Source organism: Apteryx mantelli, chromosome 1, assembly GCF_036417845.1.
Source record: "Apteryx mantelli isolate bAptMan1 chromosome 1, bAptMan1.hap1, whole genome shotgun sequence".
In the NCBI taxonomy this organism is placed as follows: domain Eukaryota; kingdom Metazoa; phylum Chordata; class Aves; order Apterygiformes; family Apterygidae; genus Apteryx; species Apteryx mantelli.
In genome coordinates, this window is record NC_089978.1 from 222227501 (window position 1) to 222254201 (window position 26701).

A 26701-nucleotide genomic window follows, 5' to 3' on the forward strand; every position below is an offset into this window, starting at 1 on the left:
GGCGGGGAGCGGGGCCGAGCGGCGCTGAAGGGAGCTGCCCCCGGGACAGCGCGGCACCGCCCGGGACCCTCCCCCCCTCCCCCGCGGATGAGGGTGGTATCGTCCAGGATCCTCCCCCCCAGGTGAGTGCGGCACCCCCCGGGACCCTCCCCCCCTCCCCCGCGGATGAGGGTGGTATCGTCCAGGATCCTCCCCCCCAGGTGAGTGCGGCACCGCCCGGGACCCCCCCCTCCCCCCGCGGGTGAGGGTGGTATCGTCCAGGATCCTCCCCCCCCAGGTGAGTGCGGCACCGCTCGGGACCCCCCTGCAGGGGAGAGTGGTACCGCCCGGGACCCCCCTGGGGCGAGTGGGGTCACGGGGTCGGGGGTCACGGGGTCGGGGGTCACAGGGTCGGGGGTCACGGGGGGGGCCATGAGCGGGGTCGCTGGGGCTGGGTGTCCGGGGAGGGCCGTGAGCGGGGTCGGGGGTCCCGGGGGACCGTGAGCACTGGTGGGGCGGGTTTTTAGCGGATGGCAGGGCCCATCCATACCTCGGCCATCGCTTCCCGTGCGCCTGGAGCAGTGGGGCCGGGAGCAGCGGGAGCAGCGGGATTGGGGGCAGCGGGAGCAGCGGGGCCGGGGGCAGCGGGAGCAGCTCCTGGGCCGCCCTTCTCTCCCGCGAAGTGCCTTCCACCCGCATCCCATCTGCCGGCAGCGCCAAAGCTCGCGCGGGTGCCTGGCTCTCCCTTCCCCGTGGACCAGAGCAGGCGTTTTCCTCCGGCTTCGCCTAACTCACCGTATCGCGGCACAGCGTCGTGCTGGCCAGCTTGGGCCGGCACACGCGTTTCTTTAGGAGCCTTTAACGCTGATAGTCTTGTTTGGGGGGGTCCAATTCCTGGCTGCCGTTGTGGAAATAGGAGTAAGCGTCTGGGATGTCCCTCAGATGAATGCATTTCCTAACGGTGCCGCTTGATCAGAGCCAGCCGTAGGGGCCGCAGTTGTGGATTTACGTGCACGGCCCCCCACGAGAGGTGCTGGAGGGCCCGGCGGGATGCTGCAGTCCGCCCTTAGCTGCAGACCGCTAGGGTTGGGCTGTAAGCCCAAGTCACTAGGTTTGGGTTGCAAACGTTTGTAGGAGCCGGTTCTTCAGCGCACAGATCGTTGCTCCCACGAATACTTCCGCTGACTTTGGAGCAGCTACTCCTGCGCGCCAAGTGACGCTTGGGCATCAGAGCGGGCAGAAACTGGGCAGGGATCTCCTGTGGTTCTGCGCAAGGAGTCTGCGAATTCAGTCAGTGCCTCCTGGGTGCTGCTCTGGGCAGATTGCATGGATAATAGTGATGTTGGTGACGCTGGTGATGTTCGTCCCAGAATGGCTTGGAAGCTGTGTTTGGCTTTCTAGCTGATGTTGCGTTCCAGCTCGCCTATAGGTGTTTAAAGAAATAAAAGAAGACATTTGTTTCCCATTTCTGGGTTCTTACGTGCTAGTCTGGTTTTATTCTGGTTTTTGTGGGGTATGTTTACTTACAACATGTATTTCTATTGAACTTGAAAGACATCAGTTGACTTCAGATTCTTGTAATAGCCAACTATTATAAGGCCGAAGCTGCGCCTGGCCCTAAGTGAACAGCGACCCGTCAAACGTCGTCTCTGACGAAGCAGCATTCGCCAAGAAACAGGTTATTCAGCGATCCTGCGGGTCTGCCCATCTGCGGAGCGAGCTGTAACCTCTGCCCTTCCCGGGATCTGTCACCATGGAGGATGTGGAGTCGCGCTTTCTGCACCTTCTGCAGCCCATCCGCGACCTCACCAAGAACTGGGAGGTGGATGTGGCTGCGCAGCTCGGGGAGTACCTGGAGGAGGTAAGGGAGGCTCTGCGTCACCGCAGCTCTGCGGGGGGGCGGAGAGGTTTGCGCAGCGGTGCCCCTCGGCGCTGCCCGCGCGGCTGCAGCGTCCGCCCTCCCTGCCCCGGCAGCCCCTCGGCTGCGGTGCCGACGCCGAAGCCCTCGCCCGTCTCGGCCCGCAGGGCAGCGCAGCGGTGCTGTCGCTGATCGAGGCTTGCGACGGGCTGAAGTTCGGGGACGTTATCTAACAGCGTTTGCAGCCACCCCTTTTGAATGCCCCCTGTTTTCGTGGGGGCACTAGGGACCATGCTCCTCACGGCACAGCCTGGTCTGGAGAAATGAGACCATTGATGGAAAAGCTCCTCTCAGGCTGCCGGGGCCAGAAGAACATATTCTCTCTCTCTGTGCCTTTACTTATCACATCTGGTCCCTCAGATACTATGTTAGACATATTGCTATGATTTTTCTCTCTTACCTTTCTCCTCTTGCTGTGCTCTCCTCTAAACCAGTCTGCAAATTGGCGTTTTGTTTTCCTTCTTTTGTGTGTTTTGCAGCTGGACCAAATCTGTATCTCCTTTGATGGCGGCAAAACCACCATGAATTTCATAGAAGCAGCTCTGTTAATCCAGGGCTCTGCCTGCATCTACAGTAAGAAGGTGAGAAACCTGGGAGTAACTGCCATGTCTTGATCTTAGACCTTCCATTTTGTCCGCTCCGTGATCCCTCAGCTGGTGTTTTTGAGGCTGAAGCTTGTACAGAGGCTACCTTGGGAAGTTGCCCTTGATTTTGAAAGAATTAAATATAAAAATCACTCACCAATCTGAAAGGGCATAAATCTGTAATTCCCAAATTCACCCCTTCTGTGTGAGTGGGGATTGGCAGCCCAGAAAAGCCTGGAAAAAACAAGAATTTTGCCATTGAGCACTTTTTTCTCTAGAGGGTGGAAAACAAAAAGAACTGCTTCCCCAAACCTAGACTCAAAATGGCTTGAATAATAATGAGAATAATGGGATTATCAAGTAATTGAATTTTAGCTGTCTGGGGTGGAGATAAGAAGAGGGCTGTGGTTCATCGTGGCCTCCGTTGCAGTAGTCTTTCTGCAAACTGTTTTCTCTTTCTCCAAGAATCTGGGCCTTATTTTGTAGGTGGAATATCTCTATTCTCTGGTCTACCAGGCACTCGACTTCATTTCCAACAAAAAGTAAGTAAAGATCTCCATTTTCTGGGGAGTCACCCCTTGCTAAGGGGTCAGGACTGTGATCTTCCAGCGTGACTTCACTGGTTTAGCTGTGCACACTAATACCTGCTTCTCCCTGGCTGCTCTTGACCCCTTTATCGTGGTAAGGCCTTCGTCCTTCCCCTGCTGTCCTTCCTGCTGAGGTTTGGTGGCTCCTGCCCTGACCGCTGGCTGTTTTATGGGTGAGGCTGTGACTTGCCCCCATCTACAGAGAGACCCTGTGGGAACCGAGTCCCTGACTCCGCTCCAGCTCTGAGCCTTGCTCCTGCTATTAGTGAGCGCTCCTCCCCCGGGGCAGTCATCTCTAAAGAAGAAACAGACCAACCAACCTGCTACAGCGATGGTCTCCAGCCCCTTAAAAATATCCTTGAAGCTGAAGGACTCTTTTTGGTAGCATGAAAGGCCCCTGGTAGGACTTATTTTCAGTCCAGGGCTTTAGCTTGGGATGATTCTCATCCCCAAGAGCTTTACCGGTGGCATCATCTTGTGGTTTTGTTGTTGCGTTGCTTTGTCGTTACGTAAGGAAAGGACAGTGCCCCAGCGTCGCACACAGCCAATCTCAGTGCGAAGTAGATCAACCACTGTGGCAAAGAAGCTTGTGATTTATTTTCCACCCGCTGCTGAAGTGGGGCACTACCGTTCTAGCTGCAGTTTTTAAACTCTCTCATGTAACTTGTCTATTGTCAGCCTGGCCCGTGTTTTTAACAGGCTCTCCATTAACGAGAGATCAGTTTAAAACTGGCAGTTATGTTTGCGCTCAAACTGAAATTTGCAGAAAAGACAAGGTTTTCATGATGCACGTGGCTTCAAACAGGTACTTGGCTCAAGCCATGCAAACAAGTTTCCTGAAGGAACCATCCTTCTTCTCCTTTGCCCAGCCATAAACCCCACTTACAAGAAATCTTGCCAATAGCTTGTTGGGGAAGGTCAAGTCACAAGACTTGGAAGAGGTTGTGCTTGAGCTGGAGCAAGGTGAAGCTGCGACAGAGGTTTCTAAATGTCTCAAACAATTATTTCCATGCCATGTGATTGCCTTGAAGTGAACTGTTCTTTCCTGCTTTGGTAACTGAGCTTCTGAGCTGGAATTGGTAGGAAGTATTTGTCAAAGATGGGATTTGCTGGGCAGGCTGGATCCCCTCTTCCATCACAATCCAGTTCCTTCCCAGCCACCTGCACCCTTTTACTTGGCAGGAGCAGATGAACAGCAGGAGCATGTTAGTTAGCTCTCATCAGGAGGATGAACTGATGATGCCACTGCAGAACAGCAATTACAGTTATGCTATAATCTCTCTGCACTGTCTGTGGTGCTTTGGGATGCCTCCGCTGAGAGATCACGCTTAGAGATCCTCACACCGGTTGCTTTATGGCCCACAGCTGGGTTGGAGGAAACCTGCCATTGCTTTTCCTGTGGCTTTTGCTGGTGTCAGGCCAGCGCCCTGGGCAGATCCTGACCGGTGACCACTTGTATTTTTGCTCCCTGACTCAGACGGGAAAAGCAGCCCAGCTCTGTAGGGGAGGATGGCAAAGATGCTGATGCGAGCTTTGGGACTGAGGAAGAAGAGGTGAGACGGTCGTTGCAGAGCGTGGTCCCTCTGTGCCGCCTCCCGGGAGGAAGGGTGCTCAGTGGCTTGGGTGCACAGGCAGAGCTGCTTTCAACTGTTGGGCCGTGAAAGCACCAAGCAGGCTGCAAGCAGCCGAGATCAGATGCCCGCAGCATATCCCCCCCTTTCTGACCGGCACCGTGGGCACCACCTCTTGTGTTCGTTCTGCCACTGTTCCCTCGCAGAGGGCGTTTAGCCCCACACGACCCCCTTCTGCCGCCAGGCTTGGCCAGAGCACTTCATGGACTTCTGTCGTGCAGCTCCTGTGCTGGCCTACAAAAGGAGCGATCTGCCACGCGGCAGCCCTCCTGGAAAGGAGTTAGCCCCCCTTTCCCTCGTTCCTGGGAGGTGGTGGTCCCTGTTCAGCAGCTGGGGAGCTCCATCAACCCTTCCGCCTCTTAATCCTTAGTTCAGGTGGTATCTCAGGGCTTCTGTCCTTCAGCTTTCCATCCTTCGGGGCTGCAGGCGGCTCGCTGGCTTGGGCCAAGCAGAGGGCTGGGAGCGGGCCCTCTCCATGACCGTGGGGACATTGCTTTGTCCATTGCTCCCTTTCCTCCCCTGTGGCAGTTTCCTGCCCATCTGGCACTGCCTTCTGAGAGTACTGCGCACACCAACCTGGTGGCTCTCCAGGTGCAGAGGTGTGAATAGGTGTCGCTCCACTAGCTGTAGCTCTGTTGGTTCTGTCCCGCTCGCGTGGTGGCAGCCGTGCGAGTCCCCTGTGCCCACCCCATCCCCGTTAGGGCCTTGGGGTCCCTGAGTGACGGTGCGGCCCAGCAGACCGAGCCCTACCTGCCAAGGTGTTCACTGGTGCGGATCTCTCTCAGCAGTTCCTCTCCCTGGACGACATCGGGGACACCAGCCAGGCGAGCGTGGACATGAGGAAGGATCATCAGCCCAACGTAAGAGAAGCTCTTCTTGTCCTCTTCTAGCCCTTCCTCTCTATCGGGTTTCCCCAGCATTAGTGCTGAATCCCAAAGGTGCCGGGGGCCAGCTGCCATCCCAGCGAAGCTCTGCAAGGGACGGTGCTAGTCGCTCGCAGAGGGCAAGTGGAGGTTGCTTTGTTGCCCTTCCTGAGCCCCAGGCAGTGGCACGTGGCAGGGACGTGTCCTGGGTGCCTGTTCCTGCCCTCCCGAGCGGCCCCAGCTCCTCCTCCCGCCTCGTGCCGTGGCAGCTCCGATCCCGCTGTCTTGTCTTTGCAGACTGTGGACATTGTTCCCTTGACGCCGATGGCTTTGGTTCCCCCGGAAGAGGCTGAGAAGAGAAACAACCCTCTGTTCAGGTGCAAGCCAACCTCGTGGTGCCCCTCTGGCAGCTCCCCGGGGTTAGCTGGGCCGCCTCACTTTGCATGTTGTCAGAATAAGGTCCGACTTTCCCTGGGCCGCAGCAGAGGAAGTAGCACTTTCCTAACTCAAACTGTAAGGCAGGAAGGAAGAATAATCCCAAGGGCTCCAGAGAGCTGGGATACACGTGCTTCTTCACGGGAACTGCGGCTGGTGAAGGCAGGGCAGGGCAGTAACCCCGGTGGGGGAGGGAGGGAGGAGCCCAGAGCTGCGATGGGAAATCTGGTCTGGACTTTTCTGTGCCAGACAAGTGTGAGAAGAGCCAAGAGGAGTGCTGGGATCGATGCTGGAGCGGGGAGGGCCCTTCGGCTTCGGGGACACCTCACCCGGGCTCCCATACTCCTCCCTCAAACTTCCTCCCACCTTTTGCGGCAGCCCCTCTTCTATTCACACGCGAAACCTGCACGCTCCTGAGGCAGGCCGGTTGCCCTCGGACCTGGCTGCTCCCAGCGAGACAGGGCAGAGCCTTGTCGGGGGGATGCCCTAACGAGTTCTTTGCTCCTAGCCGGAAGGGGGAAATCCTAGCCAGCCGGAAGGATTTCCGGATGAACACGTGCACCCCTCATGCCACCGGAGCCTTCATGCTGGAACTGGCAGGCCTTTCTCCCACGTGCTTCTTGCAGGAAAGGCACCACGAAGGGAACCCCGACAGGGCAGGAGGTATGGAGCTTGGGGGAGGATCTCTGCGGATCAGCCAAAAGGCCATGCTGAGCGGCCCGCGGCACCGCTGGGATGCTTTGCTAGCCTTCTGCCTCGAGGAGGCCCTGGCCTCTGAAAGAGCCCAGCTCCTCGGGGCGGAGGGGATGTGACTGGCCTCCCTCTGCTGCTCTGCCCGCAGCAAAAGCACGCTGGCTGCCGGAGCAGCAGAGACCTGTTACCGCCAGGAGATCACGGGCATGGGGGAGGTCGGACGCTGGGCAAAGACAGGGCGCCGTGTGGAAGAGCAGCCGAGCAGCCCTTGTCGCAGCGCCCGGGCTGACGCTCGCAGCCGCCCCTTCCGCAGCCTGCGCTTGCGCGGCGGAGGCTGCCTGCGGCACTCGGCCTTGGTGGGCTCGGTGGGAAGGGGCGGTTGGGAACCGTGGCTGTCGTGGGTTGGTGCTGGCAGGTGAGACTCCTGTGGGCAGAAACGGTGCGAGGGCCTGGCTGGAAGTGCTGGTAACATCTCGCCTCTGTGACCTTGGCAGGAGCGCAGTCCTCTGCTCTCGGCGACGGGAGGGAGCCCGTGTGTCTCAGCACCTGCGGGGCACCCATCCCGGTGCTGAACTTCTCTGAAGATGGAGGTGAGATGTGCTGGGTCGGAGGGGCTGGAGGCCGATCCGGCCTTTCGCCCTTCCCGCCTGCGTGCCTTGCTGGGCTGGTTTGCGTGTGCTCGTGCGGCTCGGCAGTGCGTGGTGCAGGGTGCTCCTGGTCTCTGCGTTATCAGTGAAACTGTCTTGTCTTCTCAAGAGCTTTGGCCGGTCTGTTTGCCGTGATTTAGCAAGCAAAACTCCGCAGTGGGACTCCATCGCAGATGGGGTGGAAAAGGGAGATCCCAGAGGCTTTTACGGCTATTGATCACTTAGTTCTCCTGCCAGGTGCTGCGGGACCGGATGATGACAACGACTGTGAGGATGACTTGCCCGTGGTCCCAGAGGACAACGTGGAAACGACTCCGGCTGTTGACGAACGCATTGAGCCGCAGAGGGTAGGCCTGGGCAGGGGCTCGGCGGAGGCAGTGCGGCTGCCTCGCTCCCCCCGCCACCGAAGCCTTGCTGCCCTGTGGTTTGCTGTTCGGGCTCCTGCCAGATGCTGCAGGAAACTAACTGTCTTGTTCTGTGCCTGCCAGAGTGTGCCCCAGGCAAAGGGCTACGTGCTGCGGGAGCGAGCCCCTGCTGAGGACCCCAAAGCCCACATCAAGGTAGGAGAGGCCAGAGCTGAAGGGGACCCCGCGGAGGCCGTGGGAGCAGGAGCAAGGCCCAGACGCTGTGGGAAGCTGCCCCAGGATTGCCCTGCCCTCCCCACCGTGCTGGTGCAGGTCGTGGAGTGACCCGCTGAGCCACGTGGCTGGCTCCTGTGCGCCCACCCAGGGGTGCTGCAGAGATCTTCGCCTGGAGCAGAGAGGGTGGGAGCTTGCCCAGGCACAGTGTTCATCCGTGTTTCCTTCCTCCACCAGGAAATGCTGGATCCATGGCAAAGCCTTGACCCCTTTGGTGACTCTGAAGACAAGCCGTTTAAGAAAGGTATTTGAGGTGGGGTTGGGGAAGAGTGGCTGCTCCCCGGGCTTTAGTCTGTGCTTGCGTGCCCAGGGCTTGGCTCAGCAGCTCCTCTTGTAGACCTATAGCTGCAAGGGGCCGCAAGCCTTTGGCGAAGGGCAGTGGTGGACAGAGGAAGTCACTGTTTAGGGACCGGGAGACTGTCACAAATGTCTCTCTGTCCTGGCACATAGCGCTTCCTGCAACCACCCTCCAGCAGTGTGTGTGGGTGGGGGGACAGTAAGGCCCCATTTCCCAACAGCTTGTCGTTCAGTGTCCCCAGAGCCAGGGTGAGTCTTTCCCAGCCCCGTGATGGGCGGAGAAGGGGGCTGGGGAGAGGCAGGGAGAGCCTGTGCTCCTTGCCCTGCTCTGAGCAACGCAAGGCCTGGGATGCTCCCTGCGGCACTCAGCACCCCGCAGCGCCCAGCGCTGCTTTCCTGGCGCCTGGCTTAGCCCCAGCCCTGCAGGGCTGCTCATCTCTCCCCTCTCTGCCTCCAGGGAGGCCCTTTGTGGTGCCACACGGCCTGGACGAAGTGGCTGGTAGCAAGCGGAAAAGGAAAGGACCGAGAAAGCTTCAGGACTTCATGAAATGGTTCTCTGCGACCTGTGAGTATTGGGGCTGACAGGCATCCAAGCCCCAGGGAGGATGCTCTGAAGTCGTGCAGAGCTTACTTGACTGATCTTTAGTAGTTTTAACAGGATGCAAACATTTCAAAAATGCCATCTTCTCGTCTGAGTCAGCCCCAGCACACAAGATGTGCAAGTCACCTCTCCCCACCTATAGTTTCGACTTGCAGGCTCTGGCACAGAGCTCTGTGCCTCCGACAGTGCTGTTTCTGAGGTTTTCCTCAAACTGGAGGCACAAAAGCTTTTGGAAAATGAACTTGGTTCCGAGTGTCCTTTCTTACAGCCCGGCGCATAGCAGTAGCTGTGCTGTGCCTGTGTCTTCCCGGCTTGGCTCTGGGCGCTCTCCCGAAGCCTAAAGGAGCTGTTCTTCTCCTAGTAAAGATCAGTCCCTGAGGAAAGCTCAGGACTACAGAGAACTGAGCTTCCTTTCTCCACTGAAGATGCGAAACGTCTGTGGAAGTCCCTCCACTCTCATATTGCGGAGGTGGCCTCCTTGATCCATTGGCTCTCCCAGGATCCTGTGGCCCCTTGCTCCTTTTCCAAACGGGAGGCTGTGCTTTTCTCAGCGGGAGCAAGCTCCGTTAGACTCCTGGCAACCGCTAGTAACGGAGTTGTTGGTTGCTGTTTCGGGCATGGCCAGAAAGCCTCTTGGGGGAGAAGGAGATGGCTTTGGCCGTCTCTTTAGGACTGTTGCACGCTGTGACAGGCATTATAGTAACAGAACTGTCACCAGCGTGCTGTCTGCTCCCCTCGCCTTCGTGCAGCTCGCAGCCTCGCGTGTGCATGGTCTCCCTGCTGGGCTTCACAGGGAGGCCGGGCCGTTACCGCTGTTGTGCAGGTGGAAAGACACTGGAGCCTGCGGACAGCTCAGCATTGCCAAATTCGTTGCCAGAGCAAGACCGAGCCCTGGGCTCCGTGCTGCCGAAGCGTGCGTGTCTGTCCTTAAGGCTCCCTGCGCCAGCAGTAGCGAGGAGCTCGTAGACGCAGCCATGGGGTTGGTACCTTCGATTCTGACTTCAGTTCTCTCTGATTTTCCTAGATAACAACGTAGCTGACAGCAGGAAAACCAGGAGGAAAGGACCAACGTTTGCTGGTGAGCAGGACGTGGTGGTGTGTGTGTGTGTTTGAGAAACAGAATTTCATTTCATCTCCCTCTTTCCAACCTGTGGCTGTCACTGCCTCCCCAGTCGGAGTGTGAAATGAGTGTGTGGGCAAAGGCAAGGGCGTGTGATCCCGCGCAGTCTGACCGCTGTGCCCCTGTGCTGTGCAGCCTCCCGGGGGTTACAGCTGCGTCGAAAGGAAGGAGGAAGCTTAGCTGGTGTTGCGGGGAAACTGGGTGCAAAGCCCAGATCCTCTGTGGCAAGGCTGTACTGGAGGAGCATAAGGCAGAGAGCACAGAAACCGCTAGCCGAGAACCCTGCTGTTTAGGATGGACGAGGATGGCATTTCGTGTTCTGGTTCTCCTTGTAAGCTGCGGTTTCTAATCTTGCAGCTGTTTGTCTTTTTAAAAGCAGACCGTAAAACTTGCTAAACTAAGCTTTGCTTGTTTTCACTGCAAAACCTGTCCTGTACTTAAAGACAGGGAAGTTGGGGAACTCGCAGCTTGTCTCTACAGCGGTGATGTGACACAGAAGGGCGGGCAGGTGTCCGCACAGGCCTGCAGCGCCAAAACCACGAGAGGGGAACGGGGGAAGGCACGCTGACAGTCTCAGAGTCAGGGTGGGGGACTTCGCCGTGGGTTGCTAGGTCTGGAGGAGAAAACCCATGCCTCGTAGCTGCGAAGGGCTGTGGGGAAGCAGCGAAGCGCCTCTGGGGCCTGTGCAAACGCCGTGTCTGTGCAGATATGGAGGTGCTGTACTGGAAGCAGCTGAAGGAGCGGTTTGCTGCGCAGAGGAAGCTGCAGCGGAGAATGGTAAGGAGGCAGCGGCGCCGGGGCAGGGCGGAGGGGGGTGCGAGGGGAAGAGCTCGCCTGGCTCCGGGTGCGCTTAGCTGAGCTGCGGCTCTGCCCGCCTGCGCGCAGGGGCAGATGCGGCGCCCGTGTCGGGACCGTGGAGCAGGGGGGGCTCCGGGCTCAGTGCTGCTCCCTGGGCGCCGTCGTGCTGCGAACCCAGCAGGGCCGCTCACGGGGAGCCGCTGCAGGCCCTGGGAGCGGGGGCAGATGCCTGGCACGCTCAGGGATGCTCTTCCTCCAGGAGCCGCTGCTGGCGCTGCCACTGCAGCACCGGCTGGCAGCAGGGGCTGAGGAGGAGCTGAACGCGCTGGAAGAGGAGCGCGGGGACGACTACGATGAAGAAGCAGGTACTTCTGAAAATCGCAGAGCCGGGCCAGTGGTCTGGCCCTCTGTCCTGCTCTGCTGCCTCAGCGCTTGCGGCTGCCAGACCCTCGTGACCGCTGGCTCTTGAGACGGGGCCGGCCCCGGAGCGGCAGCAGGAACGGGCACGCTGCGCCGCCCGGCTCGCAGCTGGAGCCGCGCTGGAGCCAGCAGGCGTGGGGCGAACCTGGGAGTGTTCCCAGGTGTCCTGAGCAGGGTCTCTCCGTCCTGGCAGATGACTTTGGGGAGCATGAAGATATCCAGCCCGAGGCCCCGGAGGAGCTGGTCGAAGGAGCCATGGGTGAGGTGCCCACGGGGGACGCGGGACGAGCCCTCTTCCCTCAGCTCAGGCCACGCGGCCTCAGTGCCACAGCCAGGACCCACCGTGAGCCAAAGGCTGCAGTGTGTCCTGAGCAACTGGTGGGCGCTGGGAGCCTCCCAGCACGTCCTGCCCTGCAGGATGGCCCGTGCGTCCCCAGGGGTGGCATCGCTGCCTGGAGCTGTGCCCAGCCGGGGGCACAAACTCTCCCCCGTGGGAGCACCCCCCCTTTCCTCGCTCGGCGTGCCTGGGCGCGATGGGGCAGGCTGCACGGTGATGCTTCGCCCTCTTGCAGGCCCCTGCGATTTGGACTCGCCGAGCTACGAGGAGCTGGTGAGGAGGAACGTGGTACGTAGCCATGCCCCTGCTGCCTCCGGCAGCGTGCCCACTCCGGGATAGCCGCTGGCTCTGCCACTGGTGCCGTGCCTCGGGGCGGGGGGAGCTCGGCGGGGGCGCCCGTGCCAGACCCAGGAGCAAAGCACGCTGCGAGGGCAGCGGGGCGACACCATGGGAGGCTGCTGGTGGCTCCCTGTTCCCTGCGTCCCTCTCCGCCCGCAGGAGCTGTTCATCGCCAACTCCCAGAAGTACGCGCAGGAGACGGTGCTGTCCCGGCACATCCGGGACTGGGAGGAGAAGATGGGGCCGCTGCTGCAGGAGCAGGTGCGTTGCGGCACGCCGACCTCCCCCGTCCTCAGTCCCGCTGGAAAGGGGCATGGGGCGGGAGCGCCTCTCTCCTGGTACCATGCTGCGCTTGTGCTGGTGCCCTCCCACACCCCAGCACAGGGGCGCAGCGCTCCCGTGGCGCTGGAGCAACGCGGGACGCTCCCGGACCCGTAACGTGTGTGGGAAGCCCGAGGCTCTGCCCAACCCCGCTTCTTCCCCGCAGGAGGAGCGAGCGGCCTTCGATATCCACCGCTACGGGGACCAGCTGGCGTCCTGCTTCGGTGGCGTGGGCGAGTGGCGCTCCTTCGCCAGCCTGGTGGCCGGCAAGCCCGACTTCGAGGTGTGCCGGTACATGCTGGCCTCGCTGCAGCTGGTAAGTGCGGAGAGGGCGGCGGGCGCCTGCCCTGCGCCGTCCCCCCGCAGCCCGCCCTCACCCGCTGCTCCCTTCCCAGGCCAACGACTACTCGGTGGAGATCTCCCAGCAGCCGGGCCTGGAGGAGGCGGTGGACACCATGCGGCTGCGGCTCCTCACCCAGGAGCGCGCGCACGAGCGGTTCCGCACCTACAAGGCTCCCTCCGTCTCCGAGTGAGCGCGCCGGCCCGGCCCACCTCGCCCTGTACATACCCCCGTCCTGTACAGCTGCCCTCGCGCCGCCCCCGGCACGCCAGGGCCCCCCCTCGGCCCCTCGTGCTGCCCCCGGCACGCCAGGGCCCCCCCTCGGCCCCTCGCACGGTCGCAGCAATAAAGCCCTGGTGACTTTTGGTACAGGCGCTCGTGTCGTGGGGGCGGGAGGGTTGCAGTGGGGGGCTGCTCCCTGCAGATACAGCCACCTGCCTCCCCCCCCGGCCCCCAAACTGCCCGGTGCGCGCAGGGCTCGACCCCTGCTGCGGCCGCGTGTCCCTCCCCACCTGCCTGCCCCCGCCTGGGGCAGCGCAGCGGCACAGCTGGGGGAAAAGTCCTTTTCCCTGGGGCTGGGCAGACGCCTCCTTCCCCTCCTGTCTGCCCTGGGGGTGCTCCCTGCTGCCCCCCAGGCCAGCCCCCTCGCAGCCCACGGGACACGGGCAGCAGCAGTGCACACCACGAGCCTTTATTGCCCTGGCGCTGGCTGGCGCTCAGCTGAGGAGCGACTCGTAGGTCTCCATGTGGTGCCGGACGCTCTGGGCGATCTTGGCGTCCGTCTTGCCGCGGTTGTAGTAGTCCAGGAAAAGCCCGTCGGGGCCGAGCAGGTAGATGATGACGGTGTGGTCCACGATGTAGTCGTCGTCCTCGTCCTTGGGGCCGGCGCTGTAGTAGACGCGGTAGGCCTTGCCCGCCTCCCGCACCTGCTCGGGGCTGCCCGTCAGCCCCAGCAGCCGTGGGTGGAAGTCCCGCACGTAGCGGGCCACCGCCGCCACGTCGTCCCGCTCGGGGTCCACCGTGATGAAGAGGGGCTGGACGCGGGGCAGGGCCGGGTCCCGGTCCAGCAGCTCCACCACGCGGCTCAGCTTCTCCAGCTCGTCAGGACAGATGTCGGGGCAGTGGGTGAAGCCGAAGTAGAGCAGCACCCACTGCCCCAGGAAGTCGGCCTTGGTGCGGGGCCGCCCCGTGTGGTCCAGCAGCTGGAAGTTGCCCTGCCCGATTGACAGCTTCTTCAGCTCCTGCAGCCGCCGCAGCTTCCGCTGCTGCTCCTTCTGGGCGCGCAGGTAGAGCCAGCCGGCCAGCGCCGCGCCCCCGATGCCCGCCGTCACCAGCAGCCGCGGCCCCAGCGCCAGCCGCCCCGCGCCGGCGGCCCCAGATAGGCGGCGTGGGGTGGCCCCGTGGCTTGGTGGGCCCGGCGGTGGCCCCAGGGCGGCCCAGAGCCCCCGGCCGGGGCCGCGGGGCGGCAGGCAGCGCCTGTGCAGCAGGGCCCGGGCCATGGCGGCCAGGCTGCGGAGAGGTGGAGGCTGGGGCAGGGCCGCGGGGCAGGGCCCTGCCGACCCCTCACCTGCCCCTTCACCTCCTCGTGCCCCTTCACCTCCTCGTGCCCCTTGACCCCTGCCCTTTCACCTCCTGGTGTCCTTTGACACCCACCCTTTCACCTCCTCGTGCCCCTTGACTCCTGCCCCTTGACCTCCTGGTGTCCCTTCACCTCCTGGTGCCCCTTGACCCCCCTGCCCCTTCACCTCCTGCTGCCCCTTGACCCCCCTCCCTTTCACCTCCTGATGCCCCTTGACTCCTGCTCCTTCACCTCCTGGTGCCCTTTGCCCCCGCCCCAGCGCCCTTTGACCCCCCTCTTGTTGTCCCTGCTCCTGCGGGCGCCCTTTATCCCCCAGCCCCGCCGCTGCCCCCTGCTCCGCCCCGTCCCGCCGCTGCCCTCTGACCCCGCCGCTGCCCTCTGACCCCGCTGACCTTCGCCCCGTGGCACCCGGCCGCGTCCCTCCGCGCCGCGTCCCTCCGCGCGCACCTGCACCCGGAAGTGACCCGCGCGGGCCGTCGGGGCGGGGCGCGCTCTGCGCACGCGCGCCAGCGAGCCCGGGCGCGACGAGCCCGGCTCATGCGCATTCCAACATCCCCCCCCCCCACACACACACACACCTCCCGCGGCGACGGCGGCGGCACCGCGCATGCGCCGCCCCCTCGGCACCGCCCCCTCGGCACCGCCCAACGCCGCCGCGGGGGGGCGCGACCCCGACCCGGGCCGTGACCCCGGGGAGGCAACATGGCGGCGGCGCGCTCCAGGCTGGCGGCTTTATTGCCGGGCCGGGGGGTCCCGGTGCCCGGAGCCCGTAGCTCACAGCGGCGGCGGCGGCGGCCGGGCCCCTCAGCTGGGCAGGACGAGCTCGGCGACGCGGGGGCCCGGCCGGAAGGGCTCGGCCTCGCAGAGGGCCAAGGCGTCCTGCAGGGCCCGGCGCTGCGCGTCGCCCAGCCCCGCGCCGTCGTGGTGCACGCGCAGCCAGGGCTGGCCTGCGGGAGAGGCGGGCTGGCACGGCGGCACGGCGGAGGGGCCCCCCCGGGACCCCCCTCCCTGCGCCCCCTCACCTGGCTGCAGGCGCTGCCCCACGGCCACCAGCAGCTCGGCGCCCACGCGCGGGTTGATGGCGTCGCCCGCCCGCCTCCGCCCGGCGCCCAGCTCGTGCAGCACGCGGGCCAGCGGCAGCGCCTCCACCTGCCGCACCGTGCCTGCCCGCCGGGAGCACCCGTCACACCGGGGACACCGGGCCCTGGCACCGGGGTGGGGGGGTGTGGGGTGGGCTGGGGGGCACGGGGGGATGAGGGAGCCCTGCGACCTGGGCGAGGGTTTGGGAGGGTCTGGGGCGTGGAGGAGCTCTGGGCACTGGGAAGGGAGTCGGGGTGCGTTTGGGAATGGGGGGCTCTGGGCACCGGGAAGGGAGTCGGGGTGCGTTTGGGAATGGGGGGCTCTGGGCGCCAGGAAGGGAGTCGGGGTGCGTTTGGGAATGGGGGGCTCTGGGCACCACGGAGGGGTGTGGGGTGGGGAAGGCAGGATCTCCCAGGGCATCTGGGGATGGGCGAGCCCCAGGTACCCGGGAAGGGGTTTGGAGTAGGGACCTGACAGGGCAGGACCCTGGGGGATTTGGGATTGGGGAGCCCTGAGCACCAGGGGATTTGGGGTGGGAAGGGCAGGGGCGTTGCAGCATTTGGGGATGCGGAGCGCCGGGCAGCGGGATTTGGGTGCGGGATGGGGGGGCAGGGACATGGGGGCATTTGGGGACGGGGCAGCCCCAGGTGCCAGGCGTTTTGGGTGCAGGATGGGGGGGCAGGGACAAGGGGGCATTTGGGGACGGGGCAGCCCTGGGTGCCAGGCGTTTTGGGTACGGGCCGAGGTGGGCAGGGACACGGGGGCATTTGGGGATGGGGCAGCCCCGGGTGCTGGGCGTTTTGGGCACGGGCCGAGGCAGGCAGGGACACGGGGGTGTTTGGGGACGGGGCAGCCCCGGGCGCTGGGTGTTTTGGGCATGGGCTGAGGTGGGCAGGGACACGGGGGTGTTTGGGGACGGGGCAGCCCCAGGTGCCAGGCGTTTTGGGCACGGGCTGAGGTGGGCAGGGACACGGGGGTGTTTGGGGACGGGGCAGCCCCAGGTGCCAGGCGTTTTGGGTGCGGGATGGGGAGGCAGGGACACGGGGGCATTTTGGGATGGGGCAGCCCCGGGCGCTGGGCGTTTTGGGCGCAGGCCGAGGCAGCAGTCCCGTCGCCCGTCCCCGGCTCACCTCCGCGGGGCGCGGGCAGCTCCTCGCGCGTGGCCGCCTGCCCCAGGACGCGGCGGCGCTGGGCGGGGGTGCCCGCGCAGAGCAGGCGGGCGGTGGCGGGGGGCACCCCCTGCGCCCCCAGCATGGCCTCGAAGGCGCGCAGGGCCGAGCCGTCGTCCAGCGCCCGCGCCAGCCGCGCCGCCCCCTGCTCCTGCGAGGCGGCTGCCCCGCACTGCCACAGCAGCAGCCCCCCTGCGGGCACCGGGGCTGGCACCCTGCGGCGCCCCCGCCCCACGCCGCCCCCCCCAGTCCTGCTCCACGGGAGGGGTCCGAGGGGCTGCCCCGAGGAGGGGGAGCGGGGCGCGGGGGCCCAGGGATCGCAGGGACGGGGACCCACGGACACCTATGGGGCATCAGGGCTGGGGCGGGGATGGGGACCCACAGCTGCATATGGGGCATCAGGCTGCAGCCGGGACGGAGACCCACGGCTGCATATGGGGTGTTGGGGCTGGGACCAGGATGGGGACCTATGGACACGTATGGGGTGTTGAGGCAGGGGCTGGGACGGGGACCCACAGCTGCATATGGGGCGTCGGGGCTAGTTTGGGGACCCACGGCCGCTTATGGGGCATTGGGGCTGGGGCCAGGATGGGGACCCATGGCTGCATATGGGGTGTTGGGACTGGGGCTGGGTTTGGATGGGGACCCACGGTCACATATGGGGCGTCGGGGCTGGGGCCAGAATGGGGACCCACGGCTGCATATGGGGAGTTGGGCTGCAGCCGGGATGGGGACCCACGGCTGCATATGGGGTGTTGGGACTGGGGCTGGGATGGGGACCCACAGCCAGGTATGGGGTGTTGGGGCAGGGGCAGGGATGGGGACCCGCGGCTGCATATGGGGCATCGGGCTGCTGCCGGGACGGGGACCCATGGCTGCATATGGGCTGTTGGGGCTGGGACCGGAATGGGGACCTATGGACACGTATGGGGTGTTGGGGCAGGGGCCGGGACGGGGACCCACGGCTGCATATGGGGCGTCGGGGCTAGGTTGGGGACCCACAGCCACGTATGGGGCATCGGGGCCGGGACAGGGACCCACGGCTGCGTATGGGGTGCTGGTGTTGGGACTGGGACCCGTGGCCATGTACGGGGGGGTATCGTGGCTGGGACAGGGGCCAGGATGGGGACGGGGACCCGCAGCCAAGTATGGGGCGTTGGGGCAGGGGCCGGGCCATATGGGCTCATATGGGGACCCACGGCTGCGTATGGGGCACGGGGGCACGGTGCCCCCCCCCCCGGGCCGTTCCTGCCCCCGGGGCGCAGCTCCAGCCCCGCGGCCCCACGGCGCGTGGCCCCGCGGCGCGGCGGCACCCACCCAGCGCGGTGACGAGCTCGCGCAGGTCGGCGGGGCCGCGGCCCTCCAGGCACTGCAGCGCCTCCAGCACCTCCAGCGAGTTGCCCACGCAGCGGCCCAGCGGCTCGTCCATGCGGCTCAGCACCGCCGCCGTGCGGATGCCCAGCCGGCCGCCCACCGACACCTGCGGGGTTACGGCGGGGCGGGCAGCACTGTCCCCCATCCCATGCCCCGTGCCCCGTCCCCGTGCCCGCGGCGCCCCGCTCACCAGGCTCTGCGCCAGCTGCCGCGCACCCTCCAGCGTGGGGTACAGGGCGCCGCTCCCAAACTTGACGTCCAGCACCAGCGCCGACACCTGCTCCGCCGCCTTCTTGCTCAGGATGGAGGCTGCGGCACGGACACGGGCACGGCATCGCTGCGGTCCCGCCGGCCCCGGCTCCAACCCCGACCCCGACGCGGCCCGGCCACGCACCCGTGATGAGCGGCAGGCTGTCGACGGTGGCGGTGACGTCGCGCAGGCTGTAGAGCACCCGGTCGGCGGGCGCCAGCTCCTCGCTCTGCCCCACGATGCAGCAGCCCGCCTGCTCCAGGATGCGCCGCATCTGCGGCGCGGGCCGGCAAGACGGTGCGCGGGAGCCCCGGCTGCGGGCCGCCGCTGCCCGCCGTGTCCCCGTCGCCGTCGCGCGCCCTCACCTGCTCGGGGCTCTGGGCGACGCTGAAGCCGGGGATGGACTCCAGCTTGTCCAGCGTGCCGCCCGTGTGGCCCAGCCCGCGGCCGCTGATCATGGGCACCTGCGGCGGAGCAGGGCGGCGCGCGGTGGGCAGGAGCCACCGCCGGCGCCGCTGGGACCCACCGGCTGCCGGCACCGCCGGGACCACCAGGACCTGCTGGCTGCCGGGACCACTGGGACCACTGGGACCTGCCGGCTGCTGGGACCACCGGGATCCACCAGGACCACCAGAATCTGCCAACTGCTGGGACCACTGGGACCTGCTGGCTGCTGAGACCACTGGGATCCACCAGGACCACCAGAACCTGCCAGCTGCTGGGACCACTGGGACCCCCAGGACCCACCAGCTGCAGGGACCCACTGGGACCCGCTGGGACCCCCAGGAGCCACCGGCTGCTGGGACATCTGGGACCCGCCGGGATCACTGGGACCCGCCAGCTACTGGGACTACTGGAACCACTGGGACCTGCCAGGGCCACTGGGACCCGCTGGCTGCCGGTACTACTGGGATCACTGGGATCCCCAGGATCCACCGGCTGCTGGGACATCTGGGACCTCCCAGGGTCACTGGGACCACCGGGACCCGCCAGGACCACTGGGACCCGCCGGGACCACCAGGAGCCACCGCCGGGGCCCGCTCACCTTGCAGCCGCAGGCGGCCAGCGCCGGGGCCAGCGCCAGGCTGACCTTGTCGCCCACGCCGCCCGTCGAGTGCTTGTCCACCAGCCGCCCCCGCCAGCCCTCCGGCCACGCCAGCCGCCGGCCCGACGCCGCCATGGCCCGCGTCAGCGCCACCGTCTCCTCCGTGTCCATGCCCCGCAGCCGGATGGCCATCAGCATGGCGCCTGCCGCCGCCGCGCGCCCGTGGGCCGGCTGCTCCCGCGCCCCGCAAGTCCCCATCACCCCCGCGCCCCGTGGAGGGTCCCTCCCTGCCGCCCCCCTGCAGCCCCCCGGTCCGACACCCCCGGGACACCCCGCGCTGGGGGTCCGGCAGGATGCCCCCCTGCATGCCCGTCCCTGTCCCCTGGCCGCGTCCCCACGTCGTGTCCTCCCCGGCCACGTCCCCCAGCCGTGGCCCCACTGCGTCCCCCCCCATGCAGCCGTGTCCTCCTGCCATGTGCCCCCCCCCATGCGTGCCCTGCCGTGTCCCCTTGCCCGTCCCTCAGCCCTGCCTGGCCATGTCCCTGCTGTGTCCTGGTGTCCCCACGTCCCCACGGTGCCCTGCGTCCCGGTGTCCCCACGGTGCCCCACGTCCCCGTGTCCCCGCGGCCGCCCGCACCGATCTGGCCCTGCTGGACGGTGCCGTCCGTGACGCCCCGCACGAAGTGCTCGATCTCCTCGTCCCGCAGCCGCTCGCCGTCGCGCTTCCTCCGGATCAGCGCCGGGATGGAGGCCTCCGTGGCCATCGCTGGGCACCGCACCGGGCACCGCCGCACAGCCCGGCCCGGACACTACCGCTACCGCTCCTGGTCCCGTCCCGACCCGCCCCGTCCCGTCCCATGGTGTCCTGTCCCGTCCCGTCCCGTCCCGCCCCGGAGGCGTCGCTGGTGGCTGGACTCTGCACCGCCGCGGGGAGCGGCTGCACCGGGCCGGCACTCGCTGCTCCCCGCGGCGCCCGTCCTGCCCCCGATGGCGAGATCGGGGCCTCGGGGCTCGGCCAGGCCACCCCGGGCTTCCCGGGTGCAGGGACGAGCACAAGGGCCACCGCTCCCGGTGCACAGGGATGAGCACAAGGGCCACCGCTCCCGGTGCACAGGGACATACAGGGATGAGCACAGGGGCCACCGCTCCCAGTGCATGGGGATGTGCACAAGGGCCACTGCTCCCGGTGCACGGGGACGTGCAGGGATGAGCACAAGGGCCACCGCTCCCGGTGCACGGGGACATGCAGGGACAAGCACAGGGGCCACCACTCCTGGTGCACAGGGATGAGCACAGGGGCCACCGCTCCCGGTGCACGGGGACGTGCAGGGACGTGCACAGGGGCCACCACTCCCAGTGCATGGGGATGTGCACAAGGGCCACTGCTCCCAGTGCACAGGGACATGCAGGGATGAGCACAGGGGCCACCGCTCCTGGTGCATGGGGACGTGCAAGGACATGCACAGGGGCCACCGCTCCTGGTGTATGGGGACGAGCAGGGGCGAGCACAAGGGCCACCGCTCCTGGGGCACGGGGACGTGCACAAGGGCCACCGCTCCTGGTGCAGGGATGCTCAGGGGCCCCCACTCGTGTCGGACGCCATGGGGGGACCCGTGGGTGGAGGATGGAGCCGCTGGGGGCAGAGGGGCCGGGGCAGAGAGGCAGCCTGGCCGGAGCTGGGGCCAGCAAGGGGTGCGGGGGGAGCAAGAAGGGCTTCCGCGAGCGTCGCGTCGAAGGAGCGGCCGGAAAGCTGCTTTGCAGGAAAGGCTGCAGCCGCCTCGCGGGAGCGGGCGCCGGTGGGGCCGGACGCGTGCCGGAGCGCACGGCGGGACGAGGCGCAGCCGGGGGAGACCCCTGTGCGGTGCCGGGACACCGTCCATGCTGGGAGGGGGTCAGGGACAGGCCGGCGCCTGGAGCGGCCGTGGGGTCTCCATCCTCGGAGCACCCCATCCCCATCCCCATCCCCATCCGGGGAGCCGGGACCCCCGTGAGCCATGTCCCCCCCTCCCCGTGCCGGGCCCCGCTTCCCGCGCCCTGCCGGCGACGCAGAGCACACGGACACCAACTCCTCGGCGAGGCGCCCGTGTTGCACCCGGCGCCAGCCCTAGTCGGGCACGTCCAGGACGAGGGGCGCCAGGTAGTCCGAGTGGCGGACGCCGAAGGTGATGCCGCGGGGCTGGCCGCGCTGCGGGGCGAGGCGAGGGGGGGGGGGGGATTAGCCGTGGCGGGTGCCCCCAACCCCCCCCCCCAGCCCACCCGCCGCCCCCCTCACCTTCTCGGGGCTGTAGGCGCCGGGGCCGGGCTTGCGGGTGTCGTCCGGCGGCGGCAGGTTGCGCGCCAGCATGCTGTACCGCGGCGCCCGGCGCTTGTACACGTCGGCGGCCACCACGCGGTAGTTGCAGGGTCCCGGCGTCTGCGGGCAGCCGGGGGGGGCGAGGTGAGGTGCTGCCGGCCCCCCCGGCTGCCCCCCGCGGCCGCCCCCCCTCCTCACCTTGCAGAGGTCGGCGCAGAAGCAGCCGGCGGCGCCGCGGCCCGCCATGGAGAAGTTGGGCGCCGAGGTCTTGCCCACCACGCGGGGGCCCAGCATGGGGGGCAGCCCGTAGGCGGCGGGGCCTGGAGGGGGGTGCGGAGGGGGGGGCTCAGCGGGACCCGGCACGGCGCGTTGCATCCTGCCTGCCGGGATGCCCCGTCCCGCGGGATGCCCCGGCGCCGGCGCTCCTACCCGGCGTCTGGTCGCCGGCGAACTGCTTGGTGCGGGCGGCGAGGGAGTAGACGGGAGTGGAGGGGAAAGCCCATTTCCCTGCCTTCTCCGGGCAGTAGCGGCCTGCGGCGAGGGCAGGCAGTGGCACCGCGGACAGGGATGCTCCGGCGCCATCCCGCCCGGAGCGCGCCCGGCCCCATGCAACCCGTGCGGTGCAGGTGCAACCCGGCCCGTCCCATCCTGTCCCGTCCCGGCACAGCCGCGGCTGCAGCCGCCCCGACCTGGTCCCGGCGTCCGGAAGGGCTCCGTGTCCCGGGGGCGGCCGTAGATGGAGTAAGCCGGCGTCCCGTCCCTGCCCCTGGCCGTGGTGTTGGCCGGCACCATGTAGGCGGGCCCCGGCGAGCGGTCGTCCCGCGGGCGCTGGGAGCGCGTGCCGAAGCTGTAGGCGGGCGCGCGGTGGCGGGACGGGTCGTGCAGCTGGTAGCCTGCGAGAGCGGGGAGGCACGGCCGGGCTGGCGCCCCACGGCTCCCTCCTGCCGCCCCAATGGCTCTGTCCACCACCCCACGGCTCCATCCCACCACCCCACGGCTCCATCCACCACCCCACGGCTCCATCCCACCACCCCACGGCTCCATCCACCACCCCACGGCTCCATCCCATCACCCCATGGCTCCATCCACCACCCCACGGCTCTATCCCACCACCCCATGGCTCCATCCAGCACCCCACGGCTCCATCCACCACCCAATGGCTCCATCCACCACCCCACGGCTCCACCCACCACCCAATGGCTCCATCCAGCACCCCATGGCTCCATCCCACCACCCCACGGCTCCATCCACCACCCCACGGCTCCATCCCACCACCCCACGGCTCCATCCACCACCCCAATGGCTCCATCCACCACCCCACGGCTCCATCCACCACCCCAATGGCTCCATCCACCACCCCACGGCTCCATCTACCACCCCACGGCTCCATCCACCAACCCACAGCTCCATCCCACCACCCCATGGCTCCATCCAGCACCCCACGGCTCCATCCACCACCCAATGGCTCCATCCACCACCCCACGGCTCCACCCACCACCCAATGGCTCCATCCAGCACCCCATGGCTCCATCCCACCACCCCAATGGCTCCATGTACCACCCCACAGCTCCATCCACCACCCCACGGTTCCATCCATCACCCCATGGCTCCATCCCACCACACCACAGCTCCATCCCACCACCCCAATGGCTCCATCCTGCCACCCCAACAGCTCCATCCTGCCACCCTGATGGCTCCATCCCGCTGCCCCAATGACTCCGTCCCGCTGCCCCAGCAGCTCCTTGCCTCCAGCCTCTCTGCGCCAGCGGCACCGTGCACCCGCGCCGCTCGGCCCCTGCTCACCTACGTTGGTGGGGAGCCGGTACTTGGGCCCGGGGCTGGTGTAGAGGGCCGCGATGGGCCCCCGGGGCCGGTGGGGCCTCCAGGTCCCCACCCAGACGTCGGCCGACATGCCGGGCGAGCGCCGCCGAGCAGGACCTGCAGGCAGAGAGCGCGAAGCCGTCGGGCGCCGAAACGCGCCGCGGGGCCGGGCCGCCTCCGGGACGCGAGCGGCTCTGCCTCGGCCGAGCGGCACACGCGCGGCAGCGGCTCCGGCAGCCTGGGGCTCGGGTGCAACAGTGCACGGCACGGCACTGCACGGCACTGCACTGCACGGCACTGCACTGCACTGCACGGCACTGCACTGCACGGTGTCACAATGGGGTGCGAGCGGGCGCGCGGGGCTGGGAGCCCCAGGAATTCAGCCCCTGGCACCCCGGGGATGAAGCCCCCAGCACCCCGGGGAGGAAGGACCTGCTCCCTGGGGATGCAGCTTCCAGCATCTCTTGGATTAAGCCCCCCCCCCCCCGCACCCATGGGATGCAGCCCTTGGCATCCCGTGGATGAAGCCCTCAGCACCCTGGGGATGAAAACCTCTGTATCCCATGGGTGAAACCTCTGGAATCCCAGGGATATAGCCCTCAGGGTCCCAGGGATGCAGCCCTCAGCATCCCAGGGATGACGCTCCTAGCATCCTGGGGTTGCAGCCCCCAGCACCTCTTGGACTAGACCCCCGCACCCGAGGGATGCAGCCTCTGGAATCCAATGGATTTAGCCCCTGGAGCCCCAGGGAAGGAGCCCCAACACCCAGGGGATGCAGCCCCCAGCATCCGATGGGTGAAACCTCCGGCAAAGGACTGCAGCCCTCAGCATCCCATGGATGAAGCCCCCAGCATCCCAGGGACGAGGCCCCCGGCACCCCTGGGATGCAGCCCCCAGCACCCGGAGAGGAAGACCCCGGGCGGGCTGGGCTGAGGAAGGCGTCTTACCGGGTCTGCCGGCTTTGGGGAGGTTTCCCGGCCGGGCAGCAGATCCGTCCTCCTTCCCTCGCCAGCCAGTTACTATGACACCGAGGACAACAAACTCGCGGCAGCCCTGCGCCCGCGGCCCCGCTTTGGGGCAGGGCGATGGTGGCCCCGGGGCCGGGCCGTGCCGGTCCGACTATGGACGTGATCCCAGGGGCATCCTCCCGCCTGGGACCCCCCCAGCACCCCCGTGCAGGGACTGAGGACCCAGCACCCTCGTCGGCCTTTCCGGCCCGGGCAGGGCTGTCGCACCCGGTCGTGTGCAGGGACACAGTGATGGGATGCTCCCAGCCGTGTGCAGGGACGTGGCACCGGGATGCTCCCGGACGTGTGCAGGGATGCAGTGCTGGGATGCTCCTGGCTGTGTGCAGGGATGCAGTGCTGGGATGCTCCCGGCCGTGTGCAGGGACGCAGTGCCGGGATGCTCCCAGCCGTGTGCAGGGATGCAGTGCCAGGATGCTCCCGGCCGTGTGCAGGGACGCAGTGATGGGATGCTCCCAGCCATGTGCAGGGACGCAGTGCCGGGATGCTCCCAGCCGTGTGCAGGGATGCAGTGCCAGGATGCTCCCGGCCGTGTGCAGGGACGCAGTGATGGGATGCTCCCAGCCATGTGCAGGGATGCAGTGCTGGGATGCTCCCGGCTGTGTGCAGGGACGCAGTGATGGGATGCTCCCAGCCATGTGCAGGGACGCAGTGCCGGGATGCTCCCAGCCATGTGCAGGGATGCAGTGCTGGGATGCTCCCGGCTGTGTGCAGGGACGCAGTGATGGGATGCTCCCAGCCATGTGCAGGGACGCAGTGCCGGGATGCTCCCAGCCATGTGCAGGGATGCAGTGCTGGGATGCTCCCGGCTGTGTGCAGGGACGCAGTGTCGGGATGCTCCTGGCCGTGTGCAGGGACACAGTGTCGAATGTGACTGACCACTAAACCCCTACAGTGGGAGAAGCCAGACCAGCACGGGGGGTTGTGCGCGAGCCTCAGCCCAACAGCGAGTATAAAACCGGAGCAACGAACAGACGGATTTTGAAGGGCTCAAGGGGCTTGAGCTGCCTGCAACCCACGTAGCCCTTCCCGGCCGCTGGGGACGGCGAGCGTGTTATAGAGCCCGGTGATGGGAACCGCGCTGGTTCCGCGATGGACCTGTATCTTGCCACTGCTGTGGTTTGCTAAGCGCAACTCACCCTTGGGCTGTGACTTCAGCATGTTGCTGTACCGCCCTGCTAAATCAGAAATCCCACGCACCATCGCACACCTTCCAAGAAAACTTTTGTATTAAACATTAAACCCTCCGTGTGCGGAATATCTAGAAGAACGGGGTCAGAGAGCGCTGGACTCCGGCATCAGCCGGCGTCACGGTCGGGATAAAGTGCAATAGCCGAGGGGTTGCGAGGCGGTGCCGTCACTCCCCCGCCGCCCGCCCGCCCGCCCGCCCCGCACGGCTGCTTCCCTGCCTTCAGACCTACGCGGATCCAGCTCGCGCAGCTGCTGAAGAATTTGCCCGCATTCGTTATGAGACAATGGGCGAAAGAAGAAGGGGTTTGACTAGACTTTTTTTTCCGGACGTTAGCCTGGTAGGGAAATGCAGCGCCCGGGCAAGAAGCATCGAACGGAAATTTTTTGAAATGCTGCCGCCTAGCGAATTCCGCGTTAACACGTTGGACCGCCAACGCGTTCACCAGGATGCCCAAAGCCGGGCTAGAGGAAACGTATTGCGGAATGCGGAGCAGAACGGCTGGGTGACTGGTGGCACCAACGGCTGGGACGCTCGGGTTTATCTCCACGGGCTGCAAGGGGAGGAGACCTGTGACGAAAGCAGACTGCAGACTCCTGCCGCTTTTGCCGGACAGTGGTGCAGCCCATGTCAAAGGCACCGCAGCCGGCCGCTCTCGGGGAAGGTGAACGACTCCGGGGAGCCTGGCGAGTGGGTTATGTCGGCCCCCTTGGAGCGAACACCTGAAGGCTGGAGATACGTCTTCGCGGGAGCAGAAACGACTGGTGGTGGAGGGAAGGTGCCCCCCACCCGCGCTAGCAACCGCAGCTGGCCCCAACAGCTGGCTTGCCGCTCTCCCTTGCCCTGAGAAACCCAATCCCATAACGGACCGCGTTTTAGGAATAAAGTGCAAGCTCGGTGTGCTCCGAACGGAGTGCGAGGCACTTTCCGCCTCCCTGACCGACCTCAAAGTAGCGGGAGAGCAGAAGGGTGGAAGGGGTTACTAAAACCACAGCTACACTGGAGTGAATCCATGAACACCTCTAAAGGGGATCTCCTTTGGGGGAAGTTGTAAATCAGCTTAAATAAGCGACAAACTCCCATGGGAAGTCCCATGGATAAGGGATTCATGTCAGTAGCTGCACAAATTCCTGTTAAAACAGAAGTAAAACCCTATCGCAATCCCGGAGATGAGCTTGGGGTTAAGCACCCAACTCAGGGATCAGTCTGGGTGACTCTGTGGTTTTACAAAGGAAAAGGAGTAAATTAACCCTAACTGAAGCTTGGATGATGTCCAAGACCTAAGTGTCTTCTCTTGCAGGAAAACGTGGCGTTGCCTTGTCACCGTG

At 65.8% G+C, this 26701-nt stretch overlaps 4 protein-coding genes across 8 annotated transcripts; 1 reads left to right on the top strand and 3 right to left on the bottom strand.

Moving 5' to 3' along the window:
* Nucleotides 1-125: 125 nt before the first annotated feature.
* Nucleotides 126-12917, top strand: NCAPH2 (non-SMC condensin II complex subunit H2). The gene is made up of 21 exons (XM_067317647.1): nucleotides 126-200; nucleotides 1564-1840; nucleotides 2377-2478; nucleotides 2968-3023; nucleotides 4546-4621; nucleotides 5488-5559; nucleotides 5860-5939; nucleotides 6506-6660; nucleotides 7185-7280; nucleotides 7575-7684; nucleotides 7826-7897; nucleotides 8153-8219; nucleotides 8730-8837; nucleotides 9898-9951; nucleotides 10700-10770; nucleotides 11051-11156; nucleotides 11405-11470; nucleotides 11784-11836; nucleotides 12047-12148; nucleotides 12375-12524; nucleotides 12604-12917. The coding sequence occupies exons 2-21, from the start codon at nucleotides 1733-1735 to the stop codon at nucleotides 12739-12741; spliced, it is 1842 nt and encodes a 613-aa protein (XP_067173748.1). The 5' UTR covers nucleotides 126-200; nucleotides 1564-1732; the 3' UTR covers nucleotides 12742-12917.
* Nucleotides 12918-13223: 306 nt separating this feature from the next.
* Nucleotides 13224-14047, bottom strand: SCO2 (synthesis of cytochrome C oxidase 2). The gene has a single exon (XM_067300322.1). It carries the CDS (start codon nucleotides 14045-14047, stop codon nucleotides 13265-13267), a length of 783 nt encoding a protein of 260 aa, XP_067156423.1. The 3' UTR covers nucleotides 13224-13264.
* Nucleotides 14048-14586: 539 nt separating this feature from the next.
* Nucleotides 14587-19879, bottom strand: TYMP (thymidine phosphorylase). 5 transcript variants are annotated; one of them, XM_067317639.1, is made up of 9 exons: nucleotides 19683-19879; nucleotides 19046-19276; nucleotides 18366-18464; nucleotides 18145-18274; nucleotides 17941-18059; nucleotides 17694-17856; nucleotides 16338-16568; nucleotides 15150-15290; nucleotides 14587-15074 (listed from the first exon to the last, which is right to left on the bottom strand). In XM_067317639.1, exons 1-9 carry the CDS (start codon nucleotides 19807-19809, stop codon nucleotides 14663-14665), a joined length of 1653 nt encoding a protein of 550 aa, XP_067173740.1. In that variant the 5' UTR covers nucleotides 19810-19879; the 3' UTR covers nucleotides 14587-14662. The 5 variants fall into 5 exon arrangements, with proteins under 5 accessions (XP_067173740.1, XP_067173742.1, XP_067173739.1 ...); XM_067317642.1 differs by having other exon boundaries at nucleotides 14861-15074; nucleotides 19046-19248; XM_067317641.1 differs by lacking the exon at nucleotides 19046-19276.
* A 1270-nt stretch (nucleotides 19880-21149) lies between these two features.
* Nucleotides 21150-23250, bottom strand: CIMAP1B (ciliary microtubule associated protein 1B). The gene is made up of 6 exons (XM_067317644.1): nucleotides 23142-23250; nucleotides 22028-22231; nucleotides 21768-21869; nucleotides 21537-21658; nucleotides 21318-21458; nucleotides 21150-21230 (listed from the first exon to the last, which is right to left on the bottom strand). Exons 1-6 carry the CDS (start codon nucleotides 23248-23250, stop codon nucleotides 21150-21152), a joined length of 759 nt encoding a protein of 252 aa, XP_067173745.1.
* Between the last annotated feature and the right edge of the window lie 3451 nt (nucleotides 23251-26701).